Consider the following 15,655-nt stretch of genomic DNA (forward strand, 5'->3'; position numbering starts at 1 on the left):
TCTGCCTCTGCACAATCCCCTACCATGCACAGGGCATCTGCCCTCAGCTGGAAACTTGGCCTTTTCTTTATGCCCCCAGTGCCAGGGGAGGCTGGTGAGGACAAGGCCTTGGCAAATGTTCGCTGAATGAATGGATGAGTGGGTGTCTTTCCTGAGGCTCCTTGAACACTCGGAGAAGCCTGGGACTGAGTGACCAGCAGAGGCCCGCTGGATGGGTCTGGGGTGAGGGACAGTGGGGAGTGGTGGCCTTGAAGTCTGACTCCTCAAAGATTGTGGGACTGATACAAGGTCCCACAGCATCGCTGAGGGGGTGGCGCTGTTCTCTTTCTGTCCTCGGCAGAGTCCCCTCTGTCCTACCCTTCATCTCCGCTTACTGGGCTCCAGCACTGGGGTCTTTGTCCCCAAGGAGCAGGGGAGGCTCTGGCTGTACCCCAGATCCAAGGACCAAACTTGGATGCATTGATTCTGCAGAAGCTTTATTTATTGGTGGATTCAGATTCAGCGTCCTGGCTCAGTTACTCCAGTACCATCAGCCACCACCACCCAGATGGCCCTGTACCCCATCCTAGTGACCCATGGGCGCCTTTCATCCACATGTGGGAGTAACTGGTGGCTCAGTGGTCGGCTCCTCTAGTGGATAGTTCCATTCAAACCCAATGCTCTTGATACCGAGGAGTCCATACTCGCCATAGATGCCCACCAGCACCTGCCCCTCTTGGCTGGGGTAGGCAGAGAAGAAATTCCCATCAAGATTCCCAAAATAGAAACAGCGGTCTTTGTTGGTGCACAGGGCCAGACCCTGCAGGAAAACTTTGAAGGCGCCAACGACGTTTATGATGTATTCCCCTTGCTGCAGGATGACTTCCTGGGTCTGCCCACCTGAGGCGCCCTGTTTAACATCCCAGGAGTCTCCAAGTCTCACCTGGACACTGGGAGAGAGGCAAAGCTTTGGATGTTCAGATCTGGGATGGCCCAGCACATCCAGGTCCTCAGCGCCCCCACCCTCCTTCCTGGGATGCAGAGACCAGCACCATCAGAGTTTGGTCCCTGACACAGACTCACTGGTCACCAACCCTGGTTCTACCACTTTCCAGCTCTGTAATCTTGAACTGGTTACCCAGCCTCTCTGGGCTCAGTTTCCCCATCTGCAAAGTTGATGTGATTGTTGGGAGAAGTCACCGATGTGGTGACGAGGAGAGCTCCGTGCAGCGCCTGGGTCCCCGTGATCCCAGAAGGCACTGGCTGCTGTCCTGGTGGCCCACACAGGAGCTGCCTCTGGCTGAGCCGGAACCCAAGGAGGCTGAGTCACTCTGAGCAGAGCAGCTTACCGGCCGAGGGGCAGGTGACTTCCCACACTCAGCAGCGCTTTCCCCAGGGGGCTCATCTGCGTCCCTCCCTCACCCTGGTGCCCTCCCAGGATGCAGCCCTCCGGCTCGCCCTGCCCACACGCTGTCTCCTCTGCTCTTGGGCTTCTTTCTCCATTCCCTCCTCTGGGACCCCAGAACTCCTAAGTGCAAGGCAGAAATCCATCCCAGACCTTGAGCAGAGACACCTTGATGTTAGGGAAATGGCCCTGGATTTCTGCCTCTAACACTTCTATGACTCACGTTCAGTCGGTGGTCCACTGTGACCCTCACCTCCTGTCTTCTCTGACAGTAAGTGAACAGACTTTCCCCTGACCTTCCTATCAGGTGTGGGGATGGAGAGGCCATTTTTGGTTGAGTTGAGTTTGGGTTGAAGGGAGAAGGTAGGGGGATGGTCATCTGACCTCTGCTCAAGCTGGGAAGCATCGGCAGGAGCCGGGCAGGAAGTGGGAAAAGTGCCTACAGGCGCCCACCCCTGCCCTGAGTTCCTGAAACTGTGGGACGGGCTGGGACATGGCGTGGGGCCCATGACCACGGCCCTACTCACCTTTTCACCAAAAGAGCCAAAGACACCCGCAGCCCTGTGATTTCATGCTCATAGTCTTCCGTGGTGCTGAAATACTTCCCTCCTCCAGGGCCATACATCTCTGCAGGGAAGAGAGAACCGAGGGGGAGAAAATCCCCACGCCGTGATATGGGGGCGACCTCTGCCAGAACAGGGGACCCGCCCCTCTAGCCAGAACAGGATGGTTGTGTGACCGGAGTTAGTCTGGAGGGAGGCAGGGGAGATTGGGCGCAGACCCTGCCGACTTACTCCCTGCCCAGGTGGGGCCCCCCAGGAGGGCGAGGGTGAGCAGCAGCAGCATGGCCTCTGGCTGGCGCATCCCAGGGATCTGTGGGAAGATGAGAGGGCTCCTGACTCCAAAGCAAGGGCCAGCGTGACCTCACCGGGCCCCACCAGGGAGCCCAGCACCTTACCTGGCCGGGAGAGTCTTTGCTGGCGTCTGCTTGTGCCTGGCGCCCTCCAGGTCTTTATACCCTCCTGTGCCCTCTGGCCCCCATCCAGAAGGAAGGAGTGAGGGGACACCATGGGGACAGGAAGGAGCTGGTGGTGGGGCTCTTCCTGGGGGACGGCTCCCGGACGTGTGGCATTTGCTGTCTTGGCTCTGCATCCTACACAAACAGGGCTGGGGACAGTGACAGGCATTTCATGGTCACCTCTGGGCTGTCTCCAGTCAGCACTGGCAGCAGCACTGGACGGCAGAGGTGGGGAGACGCTGGCTCAGAGCCTTCTCCAGCTCAGGCTGACAGCTTCTACCCAACCGTGGCGGGTCAAGGGTCTACAGAAGCTCCATGGGGCCCACTCCCGCCATGGGTGACCTGCAGTTGGGGCCTTCTTCAGGCTCAGGCAGCACCTGGTGCCTGGCAGGGTTCCCGGGACCCAGGCCGAGCTCATCGTGGGCCCTGAGAGAGCCCAAGTGGACCACCCAGCCCTTTGTGCCCCGTGCAACAGGCGTGCCAGACGCTGGCCCTCCAGGTGCGGCCTTTGGGGGCTGCCTGGGGATGAACCGCTGTTCAGGGGCTCACAGGCCACGTGAGGGAAGGCCACAAAAGGTGCAGTCCCGGCCACGACAGGAGGCAGAGGGCCTGGGGAGGGTGACCGTGCAGACCCGTCCTTCTGAGGTGTTTGTCTGCATCTGGGCGGGAACTGGCGCTTCTCTGGGTCTTGTTCCCAGGGCGCTGCTGATTGTCTGTCTCACTCCTTTCCCCCTCAGTCCGTCCTGGTTGGGAGGCCTGAGCAGGCAGATGCTGTGTGCAGACCACCATCACCCTCAGATGCCACCTGAGAAGGGCTCATGTTTGGAGACGTCTCATCCCAAGGATCCTGAAGGACCCAGGGCCACCCCATGGGGAAGGAACTGGGGTCTGCAGGAGAGGTGGGGTGTCAGACAAGAGTAGGGGAGAAGAGATAAAGGCCATCAGATGCCCAAGTGAGGCAGGCACCAGGGGACAGACTGCAGCTCAAGTGGAGTTCCACACATGTCCTCAGGACACCTCTTGTGTGTGTATGGGGGCTGAAGCTCCGCAGGGCCCGTGACCGCTGGGAAAGGCCACAGGGCGGTGATCACCAGCACAGGACCCTGGAGCCGGACGGGGTTCCAACCCGGCTTCCTGATGGAGCAGGGCTGGGAACTGCGGGCACTTGCTTCGCCTCTCTGGGTCTCTGTTCTGTGTGGTTAACAACAGAACCTCCCGCTGAGAGTGCTGTGAGGAGCTGAGATCCTCCCCACAGGGCCGATTGCCCTGAGCCTTAGACTTTATGCCTCCGGGGAGAGCGTACAACATTAATTTTTGGGAAGAGCCAAAGCTGAGAAGTCACAGGGGGAATCTACCTGGAGATGCTGCTCCCGCTGCAGATGCATTCCTCAGGGAAGCGGGGTGGGAGACCAGTGTGTCTGGACCCTGAGTGCTTCCCAGTAGGAGTCGTGGGGGAAGGGCTTTAGGCATGCACTGACTGGCTCTGGAAGTGCTGGCTCACCAGGAATGGGGATACTGGTCTCAATGGGATAAGGGTGGGCAGGGGCTACGGGAGGGGTGGGTCTTTCATGACTTGAACCAGGTGCCGGTGCCTGCGCCAGGGGTGGCCAACTATGGCCCAGCCAACCATCACGTGTTTCTGCCCAGCCCACAAGCAAAGAGAGCCTCCTACATGTCAACAGTGCTAGGAAACATTCAGAAGAACAGTGTCTTGTGGTCCATGAACATTCTGGAAATCCCCATGCCCCCGGTTCATAAGTCAAGCATCATTGGCTCACAGCCACAGGTGATCACTGGCATGTGGCCTGGGGCTGCCTTCATGCCTGCACAGAAGCATAACATGACTGTGACTGAGATCTGCAGCCTCTGAACCTAAAACTGTACTATCTGGCCCCTCACACAAAAAGTCCGCCCACCCTGGTGGATACCTATTCCTAAAGAACCACCGAAGCCCTGTCCGTGGTGCTGGACGGCGGAGTAAGGAAGGGGGCTCCCGTGACTCCCAGCCCTGATGGGGCGGAAGCACAGCAGCACAGTAGTCTTGGCACCTGGCCCTTGTTCTGGCACCTGCACTATCTCCCTGGAGGGGCTGATCAGGGCTGGGCTTCCAAGGACTGGTGTGTCAAGGTGAGGCCCCAATTGCGCCTCTGCTGCCACCCTTCTGCACCCCCCAAGGCTCCTCTGACTTTTGGGGACAGCGGGGGCCAGGCCCGGGAAGGGTCAGAGGAGCCCCGCTCAGGAGGAGCCTCTTCCAGGGAAGTGGAGGTGGAAGAGGCCAAGTCCTTGGCCAGCACAGCTCTCAGAGGCAGGAGCTCAGAGGCGGCACAAAGCGGGTTGTGTTCTCGACCCAGCCTAGCCTGAGGGCGCCTTCCCAAGTTTGCTGGCAGTTCAGGGACCTTGTTTCTAAGTCCAGGCTGGCAGGGTTTGGCACCCAGAAGGTGAGTCGTCTAGGCCAGGACTCCAGAAGCAGCAGCTGGGGTTGGGGGGACTTGGAGGAAAAGCCTGGCAGGAGGGGTGCGGGGACTCACCCAAATACCCACTGGAGGGCTGTTCAGACGGCGCGAGCACGGGGATCACACACGCTCACTCACACATGTGCAACTGGAGATGCAAGCACACACGTGCCCCAGACACACATGCCCGCCCAGCCTCTCCTGCACTCGGGGGCCGTGTGCTCATGAGGACACTCCTCACCTGCGTGTCCCGACCTGGGGAGGAAGCCCACCTGGTGGGAGTGACCACCCCCGCACCCCCTGCCCCCTCCATCTGCCCTGGCCCAAGTGCTGGCCCTGAGCCCGTCCTCAGGGAGACTCAACACAGCCCTTTGTCCCTCGGGATCAGAGCTCCCCAGGAGAGGGATTTACTGAGCATTTATTTCCTGCCCCAGGCACGCCCCAGTCCTCACTCTGCCAGGAAAGGGAACAATGAGGCCTTCTCCTGCCCACAGAGGTGGCCCCGGGCCCACTAGCCCGTGCGTGTCAGGAGTTGGGTTAAGACCACAAGCCCCTGGCCTCCCTGCCCTCCAGGTGTGGGGCTTGGGAAGACCCCTGTAAGGTCCAGCCCTACAGGGTCCTTTGAGCCCCTCTCTGCTGGTGAGGAGACAAGAAACTGTAGAAATAAAAGGCAGAAGACATGGAGATTGAAAGTTGGGGCCCAGGGGTCCACTGCCAACCAAAGCGCAGAGTCCAGCAGTGGCCCCGAGTGCATGGACGCTCTGACTTTTGTTGAGTACAAAGCTGGGGGCAGGGTAGGTAGTGCATGGCATTGGTGGTCGGTGATAGGGTCAAGTAGATCACGTGTCATATAGTAGGGGCCCAAGGCTTTCTAGTAGCCAAGATGAGGTAAGAAGCATAATTCGGGGCCGGGCGCGGTGGCTCACGCCTGTAATCCCAGCACTCTGGGAGGCCGAGGCGGGTGGATCACGAGGTCAAGAGATCGAGACCATCCTGGTCAACATGGTGAAACCCCGTCTCTACTAAAAATACAAAAAATTACCTGGGCATGGTGGCGCGTGCCTGTAATCCCAGCTACTCAGGAGGCTGAGGCAGGAGAATTGCCTGAACCCAGGAGGCGGAGGTTGCGGTGAGCCGAGATCGTGCCATTGCACTCCAGCCTAGGTAACAAGAGCGAAACTCCGTCTCAAAAAAAAGAAGCATAATTCGTCAGCACTTTTGCATACTTGTCAAGAAAGAACAAAGACATTAAGATTTGTGTTACTTTTACTGATTATCTCTTCTAAGAAAAAAGGAACCAGGTGCAGAAGCGGAACATGAGAGCGGACCTGGAACGTGACCACTGAAGCCCAGCACCACATAGAGACTGTTAAGCCCCTGGATGTCTGTGGGCTTCCCTGACAGCCGTCAGGCTTGCCGCAAGAGGTTGGAGGAGTGGAGTTTTCTGCTAACTCCCTCGAGGAAGGAGGCGTCTTGGCCATCTTGGACATCTCCTTCCCTAACTGGCTAAACAGCAGGCACTTTCCCAGCTCTGGCCCCGCTGCACAGCCGAGGCACCCTCCAGCAGCCCTTACACTGGCGTGACAGAGGGTTTAAAGTGTCTTGCCTTAGGGTCATTCCTTTCACAATGTCACCCCAGGTTCACACTTTGTGACCTGAAAGGCATTAGTAAAAGAACTAAGATCACGTATGAATAACTAAGATCACCTATGAATAATTAAGATTACCTGTGAATAACTACTATGGTTATATCTCTAGTTATTTTCCTTCTTCATTATTTATATGGAAATAGGCTGAGGCTTCTGACTCCTGCCTCTGCACTTATGGGGTCTCCCCGACACAGACCCCTCTGTGATTTTGCAGCATGAGCCACAGCAGACAGGAGGGTCTCCATCTACACCCACTCAGTGGGTGGACCCTCTGCAGCCTGGGGTCAAGGCTGGGCCTCTGAGGGAATCTCCTAGCCTCACTGGAGGCAGGAACCCGAGTCCCTGGTCGGAGCTCCAGGTAGACCTGGCCTGGTTGAGACTCTGAGCTAAGCCAGGAGCTGACTTCTCCCAGGGGCCTCAGGGGTTCCCTGGGGCTCAGAAACCAGAGGGAAGGTCCTGTTGGCTGGGGGAGGGGCAGGATCAGAAGCCCAGGGGTCTTTGCCCTGACCCCAGCAGGCTGAGGCCGGGCTGTGCATGTGACTTGCCCTTGAGCGGCTGCTGCTGGGGAGGACAACCCCGGGAAGGCACCGCAGGCTTGAGCTCCGGAAACCCACAGCTCCCACAGCCCGCCACACTCACTGAGTTCCCGTTGGTGCCATGCTCCGCCGAAGCATTTTGTCTGCACTTTCCCCACAGAAACCTAATATTTTATTGGAAGACCAGGACACTTAACCACACATTTTGCTCAGTCTTTCATGTAATTAGCATTCCACAAGTGCAAGTGTTGAAAATAGAATAAACTATACCCGTTTCGAGTTGAGGGAGGTGGGATTCCCGGGTTCTGGTTTCCCTAGCCTGGGCAACAAGAGTGAAACTCTGTCTGAATTAAAAAAAAAGAAAAAGGGCCGGGCGCGGTGGCTCAAGCCTGTAATCCCAGCACTTTGGGAGGCCGAGGCGGGTGGATCACGAGGTCAAGAGATCGAGACCATCCTGGTCAACATGGTGAAACCCCGTCTCTACTAATACAAAAAATTAGCTGGGCACGGTGGCGCGTGCCTGTAATCCCAGCTACTCAGGAGGCTGAGGCAGGAGAATTGCCTGAACCCAGGAGGCGGAGATTGCGGTGAGCCGAGATCGCGCCATTGCGCTCCAGCCTGGGTAACAAGAGCGAAACTCCGTCTCAAAAAAAAAAAAAAAAAAAGAAAAAGAAAAAAAAGATTCGTTTTGGATGAGTATGGGGACTGCCTGGGCAGGTGGGGACTGGCCATCCCTGTTCTGGGAGGAAGGGGCCCAGGACCATTGTTTTCCCAAGAAAGTCCTGTGAAGGACCTGGAGGTCCTGGCAATGCTGCCAGGCCCCACCCGGCCCTCGGGGGCCTCCAGGCTTTAAAGGGATTCCTGGCTTAGGGCCAGGCCCTTGGTGCTGGAGGAGGTCATGGGTGGAGGACAGGGGGCACCAAGCGGGCAGCCAGGACCCCAGGGCTGCAGACAAGAAAGGGACTGTGTTGTCCAGCAGGTCTGGGCCACATCTACGAATATGGTTGAGGATCCACCCCTAGGAGCTGAAAGCCAGGGCGCTGCCAGGCCTGAGGGTCCCTAAACAGCCCTTGGGCCCAGGGCAGGTGAAGCTAGGGGAGGGGGCAGAACTCCCACCGCCCCGCCCCCAGGGGGCGCCCCAGGCGCGAAGCGGGAGGAGGCAGAGGGGGCGCCAGGCCGCGGGAGAGGAGGCCATGGGCGCTCGAGGGGCGCTGCTGCTGGCGCTGCTGCTGGCGCGGGCGGGACTCGGGAAGCCGGGTGCGCTCGGGGCGTGGCTGGTGGGACGGGGTTGGGGGGCGGTGGGGAGCTGGAGGCCGCGGGGAGCTCACTTCTTGTCTCCTACAGAGTCGCCGGAAGGGGAGCTGTTGTCAGGTAGGCCCCCAGCACCCGCGATGCTTGTCAGGGCCGCTGGGCCAGGGTGCATGGGGGTGGGGGGCCCATCTACTGCTCTCTGGCCCCCGCCCCCGGGATTGAGAACTCTGTTGGTGTCGAAAGTAACTAATGGGAGCTGGGGGGGGATGTGCGGGCCCTACGGACCACGTGGGAGGGTCCCCGTGTCATCTACTTCCTTCTGCACACGCGGAGGGGACCCTGGGTGGGCACCCTGGGTGGGCAAAACGTGGTTTCCCGGACTGGGCTGAAGGAGAGAAAGGGAGAGGCTGGGCTTGGGGGGAGGCCTCCTGCAGCTCAGCAGTTCCTCTGACCATCTGAGGACCATGCGGCCAACGGATCATCCAGACGCGCATCGTGGGTGGAGGCGACGCCGAGCTCGGGCGTTGGCCGTGGCAGGGGAGCCTGCGCCTGTGGGATTCCCACGTGTGCGGAGCGAGCCTGCTCAGCCGCCGCTGGGCGCTCACGGCGGCGCACTGCTTTGACTCGTGAGTCGGGGTGCGAACGGAGGGGGGGCGGGGCGGGCAGCAGCAGGGTTGGGGGTGGGGAGTGCCACCTAATGTTACCAACGCTCTGATGTCACAGTTGGGGGTGAGTGTTGTTCGTGGATGCGACCTGGTGTTCTGAGCCCCAGGCTCTGGAACTCCAGCTCCCTTTGATTCCCCTGGAGGAAACCCTGTTCAGGTTCTTCCAGAATGTTCTTCCAGAACACTTCCACGCTATTTTTGGTATGCTCTCTTTTTTTTTCAACCCAAAGTTCACCACCTTCCAACCCACCCTCATCCCTGCTCCTGGTGGACGTGCAGCGCAGGTGGGGGCACTGAGCCAAGGCCAGCTCCCTGGGGAAGCTGTGTGGACTCCATCCCACCAAGTCGCATTGCCACGGGTGCATCCACCCATTTCTCCTTGGGCTGCATGGGGGTGCCCCTGGAGGCCCCTGGCTCAGTGCAAGTGTCCTTGGGACAGCTCTGGGAAGTGACAAGACCCCACCCTTTTGCTGTAGGAGCAGGTCCTAGGACTTTGCGTGTGGCCTCTCTGGGCTCTTTCATTTCTCCAGTGGACCCTGGGCCATGAGAAGGACTTGCTAATGGCGCCCAGGATGAGCAAGTAGTAGCAACCCCCCAGTCTCCCCTTCTGGGCTAGGCCCCAGGTGTGCTCAGGCAGCAGCCTCCATCCAGGGCCTCTGACTACTCTCTTTTCATCTATCAGCTATGGTGACCATGGTGATTCCTCCGGGTGGACGGTCCAGTTTGGCCAGCTGACTTCTGCGCCATCCTTCTGGAGCCTGCAGGCCTACTACACCCGTTACTTAGTGTCAAATATCTATTTGAGCCCTCGATACCTGGGGAATTCACCCTATGACATTGCCTTGGTGAAGCTGTCTACGCCCGTCACCTACACTAACCATATCCAGCCCATCTGTCTCCTGGCCTCCACATTTGAGTTTGAGAACCGGACGGACTGCTGGGTGACCGGCTGGGGAAACATCCAAGAGGACGAGAGTGAGGCTGGGGACAGGCGGGTCAGGGAGGAGCTATCTTTGTTCACCTGTTCCCCTTCATAGGTACAACAGCCCTGTGCTTGGTCTGGGGGCAGCCTACGCCCCTCCTGCTCACATTCTCCCCTCATCTGCCAGGGTAGGGACCAAACACCCATTTCTCTCCCTTCCAGGGGCTGTGGGGGCCAGTTTGGCGCAGGCCTGCGTGTGGTGGAGGGGTTCTGGAGGGCTTGGTGACATAAACCTCAGACCTGGATTTGTTCTTGGATCTTTTCACCTCCTCCAGTGCCCACCAGTGCCCCAGGCATCAGGCTCCCTGGCTGCCTCTCCAAGCCTCCTTCATCCACCCTAGCTCTGGTCAACTCTCCTGGAGCACTGAGCCCATTCCTCTCTCCTGGAAACTTCCAAGCCATGTTCAACTGCAGCTCCCATGGAAACCCCTCTGGGGGTCCTCCGGTGGGCCTGCCCGGGCACCTGCATGTCTCCCAACATGCATGCCCTGAAATAACCGGACCCAGCATCTGGAGGAGCCCCAGGGCCGGCAGCCCCAGACTGGGCATGTTCCCTGTATCACGAATCCCCTTCTCTCTGCTCCCTGGTCTGGCCCACAACAATAGTAACAATAACACGAGGTTCCTTGAGCACACACTGTGTGCCTGGCACTGTTCTAGGCTTGGGGACCCAGCAGTGAGCCAGACGAGGCCTCTCTTCCTGCTGAAACTCACCTAGGAATGAAGTTGGCAACGTTTTTATACCCATTTTACAGATGAGAAAACTGAGAGGGTTATGGAAATTGCCAAGAACTAGTAAATGGAGAAGTCAGGGCCCCTTGCCTTAGAGAGGGTAAGGGATGTCCCCAAGTCACACCCTGGCAGTTGAAAGTGGGAGTAGAGAACTCAGCACTGGAGCTGCCTCCCTCTAGACGAGGGGTCCTTTCCCTTCCTCGAGAAGGGCCCCTGCTGCAAAGATGGGTGGGTGTGAGCCAGGGGCATGGCCAGGCTGCCTCTGCCACCCTCTCTCCCAGGCCCAGGGTGGACAAGTCACACCAACCCCAGGCTGTGCCTCAAGTCATAGTGCATGGGAGGTGGGGGGCAGGCATTTCTGGAGCCCTCTGCCTGGTGTGCGCCTTTGCTCTGCCCTGGGCTGGCTGTGAGGCCTTGGGCAAAGCTGTTCATCTCATGGTGCCTCAGTTTCCTCCCCTGTGAAATTGCGTAATAATAGTTCCACATCACAGGCTAGTTCCCAGGTCGTTAATCCTGAGGGCTTACGAGAGGCTCCGCCAATGGGAAGCACTGCCTGCAGGCTGGGTCTTGATGTCTTTGTCATCCTCTGCAGGACAAGGTGCTGGCTGGGACTCAGAGGCAGGAACTGGATAGGTGTGGGTTCCTGTCAGGCTGAGACTTCCCCAGCGCCTTGCCAGGGGTCAGCGGGGCAATATCCCTCTGACTCTCCTTATCTGGGAGTGAGTCCTGATGACTGCTGCCTCCCAGGGATGCTAGGGGAGCCCTCAGAGCGCCATGACAAGCTTGCGCCCAGGCCCTAACGTGCCCAGCTGCTACTGAGGCCAGGGCTGCAGCCAGGCTGACGCCACCCCCCGCCCCGCCCCTGGGTCTGGCCTTGGGTGCTCATCTTAGCATCATCTCAGCTGCCTTCTCCCCTCCCCCTGCTCCTTTTGGCTAAGGAATCTTTCCATGGGTGCAGGCAGGACCACTGTCGCCATTCTACAGATAGGGAAAGTGGGGCTGGGGAGAGCTCTGACAGCCTGTCCATCCCCCGGGCCTTCTGTGAAGATGCTGAGGGCCTCTGCTGTGCTGGGGGCTGGGCTGGAGCTGGGGCTGATGAGGATGAACCTGCCAGGTGCTGTGTGTGCCCCAGGGCCCACCCCCGCAGCCTATTCCATCCCCCGCAGAGGGGCCTCAGGTTGCTGTCTCTGTCCTTCCCCCCATCGTCTCCACAGAGCTGCCGTATCCCTACACCCTCCAGGAAGTGCAGGTCGCCATCATAAACAACACTATGTGCAACCACCTCTTCCTAAAGTCCGATTTCCGCACGGACATCTTTGGAGACATGATTTGTGCTGGCGATGCCCAAGGCGGGAAGGATTCCTGCTTCGTGAGTGTTCCTGCCACCATTCCCAGCCTGGGGTCTGAAAGCAACGTGTCCCTGTGCCTTATTTGACTCTCATGCTAACCCCAGGAGGTGGAGACTGTTGCCCCACTCTGCAGACCCAGAAACGGAGGCTTGGCTGAGGCCGGGGGGAGGAGGAGGACGTTCATCCAGCCCCACCCAGCCCCACAGTCCCTCCCACTCTCAGCCTCTCCTCTGCCCCACTCAATCCACCCCAGGCTGACCTCACCCCCCATGCCCCTCCGGCTCCCCAGGGTGACTCAGGTGGACCACTGGCCTGTGACAAGGATGGAATGTGGTATCAGGTTGGAGTTGTGAGCTGGGGAGTGGGCTGTGGTCGGCCCAATCGGCCCGGTGTCTACACCAATATCAGCCAGCACTTCGGGTGGATCCAGAAGCTGATGGCCCAGAGTGGCACGGCCCGGCCGGACCCCTCCCGCCCGCTGCTCTTTCTCCCTCTTCTCTGGGCTCCCCCACTCCTGCAGCCGGCCTGAGCCCACCCGATCCCATGCAGGCTGGGGCCACTGCTAAGTCAGGCCCTGGTTCTCTTCTGTCTTGTTTGATAATAAACACATTTGAGTTGACGCCTTGCAGAGCATTTCTCAAATGCAGTGGCTTCATGGACAGCTCATTCTCCCTTGTGCAGCCAGCCTGTCCATGCCCCCGGCTCACATCCACATCTGTGCTGCACAATAGAACCATCTGGTTATTTCAATCAGGAAGAGAACTGTGCATTGCCCAGGCTGGTCTCGATCCTCCCGCCTCACCCTCCTGAGTAGCTGAATTTATAGAGGAACATCATACCCAGCAATGGAACGGGAGTAGTTCCAGGGTGCCAGGAGCGGGGGTGTGTGCATTGGACGAAATGATCCTGACACCCCTCACCCACCAAGGATCCAGCACAGAAATGCCAGACATCCTGATCTTACCGTGGACCCCCAAGGCTGACCTAGCACCATGATGTGGGTGCAGGTAGTTTATCTGGGAGGTGACTGCAGAAAGTGGGGAAACCGAGGCAGGGAAGGAAGGAACACCAATGAGCTTGCACAAACAAGGAGGTTACCACTGTAGGCAACTGAGGTGCAGTCCTGTGGGGGCCTCAGCATTGGCCCACTGAGGACAAGGACACCAGGGTGGGCATTTCTCTCTTGACATCCCCCCCACCCAGAGCTGGGGCAGCCCCGACACGAGGCTCTGAGCACCCAAGGAGTAGGCAGTAATGCTTCCTCTTGTGGGACTCCAGCTGGCAACATGTTTGAAAATCATGGTCCTCCCTTGGCAATGTTTTTATGTATGTACGCATGTATGTATGTATGTATGTATTTGAGACACAGTCTTGCACTTCCACCAAGGCTGGAGTGCAGTGGTGCAATCTCGGCTCACTGCAATCTCCACCTCTTGGGTTCAAGCCATTCTCCTGCCTCAGCCTTCCAAGTAGCTGGAATTACAAGCACCCACCACCATGCCCAGCTAATTTTTGTATTTATAATAGAGACAGCATTTCACCATGTTGGCCAGGCTGGTTTCAAACTTCTGACCTCAGATGATCCTCCTGCCTCAGCCTCCCAAACTGCTGGGATCACAGGCGTGAACCACCTCGCCCAGCCAGATTTTAATTTTTTTAATGTTCATTTTTTCAGTTTATTGCATGAAGGAATTACACTAGTCCAAGTTAAAAGCAGACTCCAAATGGTTACATTAGACAAACTGTGAGGTTTTTAAACTTGTAACAAGGGAAGGAAGGGAAATTCTACCCATTGCATGGAAATCCTCACTTAAGTTTCCATGAGCCACAAGTACCTAAAACCCTTGAACCATCAGCTGATTGTCCTAAGCCAGTCCGACCTCTGCATGGAACTGGCGTAAGTTCTTGTGCTGGTCACCCTGTCTCTGAATTACTTCTCCATATTCTGGATGCTCAGTTACAATCCCATTGCAGGCAAATTTCCTCTTAAATGCCTTCACTAGTTGCTTTTTATTGTAATCCTCTGTGATCCCTTGGATAGTACCAAGGGGTTTCCTGTCATTTTTCTGTTGAATTCTTGCATGGATCTAATCCTCAGTGCCTGCAGGGAGCAGGTCATCACTCCCCTTTGCACCCCTTTCCACCCCTTTGCTGATGCAAGTAAGATCACTTACTTGCATCAGCAAAGGGGTGGAAAGACTGGAGGTTCTGGATAGCGGACATTCGAGACAACTCCTTTTCTTCGGTGGAGACGGCCTGTGGAAGGCAGAGGTGTGGCAGGAGAAGGCAGTGTGAGGGGGACAGAGCGTGGGGGCGTGAGAAGACTCTAAGGGGAGGCTGCTAAGTCCTTGGCTGCTGCGCAGTGACTGAGGCTGGAGGTGCTTTCAAATCAAGGGACAGAGTATACCTAAGTTACTTCCTATCTTTCACGGCCCTCCTGGTGATATAGGAGTTAAGGAGAAATTATTTAGGCAGATAGTGAGGGGAAGGAAGTCCTTGGTAAGGTTTTCTTTTTAATGAAAAGCAGCCTCCAAATTATTTTCTTTTCTAACAAAGAGCAGCTTGTAAAATCAAGCTGCAGATACAGACAAGCAAGCTGGAAGCTTGCATGGCTGAATGGTAACAGCTGTGTCAATAGGAAAAGTCTGGCTGGGGCCAGGCACGTCCAATACGGTGGCTCCATCTTCCCTGTTCCTCATCAATCACGTGCACGGTAAGGAGCAGGCAACAAGGTGCGGCCAAGTAGAGACCTGATTTGCATAATAAAAGATCAGGATGGGGTGGCCAGTTTCCTCACACTATGTAAACGTTGCACCTAATCCAACTAATCTTTGGGCCCTATGTAAATAAGGCGCCGCCTCCTCAAGCCTGTCTATAAAACCCTGTATACTCTGCCACCACTGGCATGAGGTCCCACTCAAGGGCCCCTCTCTTTCATAGGAGAGTGAGCTGTTCTCCTTTCTCTTAGTTTTGCCCATTTTTTTTTTTTGAGACGGAGTTTTGCTCTTGTTACCCAGGCTGGAGTGCAGTGGCATGATCTTGGCTCACCGCAACCTCCGCCTCCTGGGTTCTGACAATTCTCCTGCCTCAGCCTCCCGAGTAGCTGGGACTACAGGCGAGCCACCATGCCCAGCTAATTTTTGTATTTTTTTTTTAGTAGAGACGGGGTTTCACCATGTTGACCAGGATGGTCTCGATCTCTTGACTTAGTGATCCACCCGCCTCGGCCTCCCAAAGTGCTGGGATTATAGGCATGAGCCACTGCGCCCGGCCTACTTTTGCCTCTTAAACCTCCACTGTTAACCTCACTCCACGTGTGTCCGTGTCCTTGATTTCCAGGGCATGAGGCAATGAACCGCGGGTATTTACCCCAGACAACAATGTTGCTTTACTGGGGGGTCTTTTGAGTTCCCCCAAATTGTCTTTTAGGGCCAAATTATGAGACCATGGGCCTAAAATTAAGCCATCTGAACGAGCGGCATGTTTCAATGTGTTCCTTGAAGCTCGAAGTGCATTCTGATTCAAAGTGCCTCTCTGCAAGATACTGGTTCAAAGCAAGCTGAGATTCCTTCCTGTCTGGAGTCTTCCTCTCCCATTCCTACACCTCCTTCTCTTTATCCCTCTCTAAGCTAAATT

The 15,655-nt window shown here is 57.1% G+C and overlaps 2 protein-coding genes and 1 pseudogene across 2 annotated transcripts; 1 reads left to right on the plus strand and 2 right to left on the minus strand.

Moving 5' to 3' along the window:
- Positions 1 to 459: 459 nt before the first annotated feature.
- On the minus strand, positions 460 to 6,009 carry LOC105709687 (pancreatic adenocarcinoma up-regulated factor). Its single transcript, XM_064362354.1, has 5 exons — positions 5,898 to 6,009; positions 2,343 to 2,537; positions 2,179 to 2,257; positions 1,912 to 2,011; positions 460 to 929 (listed from the first exon to the last, which is right to left on the minus strand). Exons 3-5 carry the CDS (start codon positions 2,246 to 2,248, stop codon positions 587 to 589), a joined length of 513 nt encoding a protein of 170 aa, XP_064218424.1. The 5' UTR covers positions 2,249 to 2,257; positions 2,343 to 2,537; positions 5,898 to 6,009; the 3' UTR covers positions 460 to 586.
- A 2,224-nt stretch (positions 6,010 to 8,233) lies between these two features.
- Positions 8,234 to 12,548, plus strand: PRSS21 (serine protease 21). Its single transcript, XM_064362741.1, has 6 exons — positions 8,234 to 8,297; positions 8,385 to 8,411; positions 8,752 to 8,917; positions 9,639 to 9,931; positions 11,885 to 12,039; positions 12,309 to 12,548. The coding sequence occupies exons 1-6, from the start codon at positions 8,234 to 8,236 to the stop codon at positions 12,546 to 12,548; spliced, it is 945 nt and encodes a 314-aa protein (XP_064218811.1).
- Positions 12,549 to 13,334: 786 nt separating this feature from the next.
- LOC135269095 (eukaryotic translation initiation factor 1-like) lies at positions 13,335 to 14,993 on the minus strand (annotated as a pseudogene).
- Between the last annotated feature and the right edge of the window lie 662 nt (positions 14,994 to 15,655).

This window comes from Aotus nancymaae, unplaced genomic scaffold, assembly GCF_030222135.1.
Source record: "Aotus nancymaae isolate 86718 unplaced genomic scaffold, 86718_ANA_hifiasm-v0.15.2.pri h1tg000049l, whole genome shotgun sequence".
Taxonomy (NCBI): Eukaryota; Metazoa; Chordata; class Mammalia; order Primates; family Aotidae; genus Aotus; species Aotus nancymaae.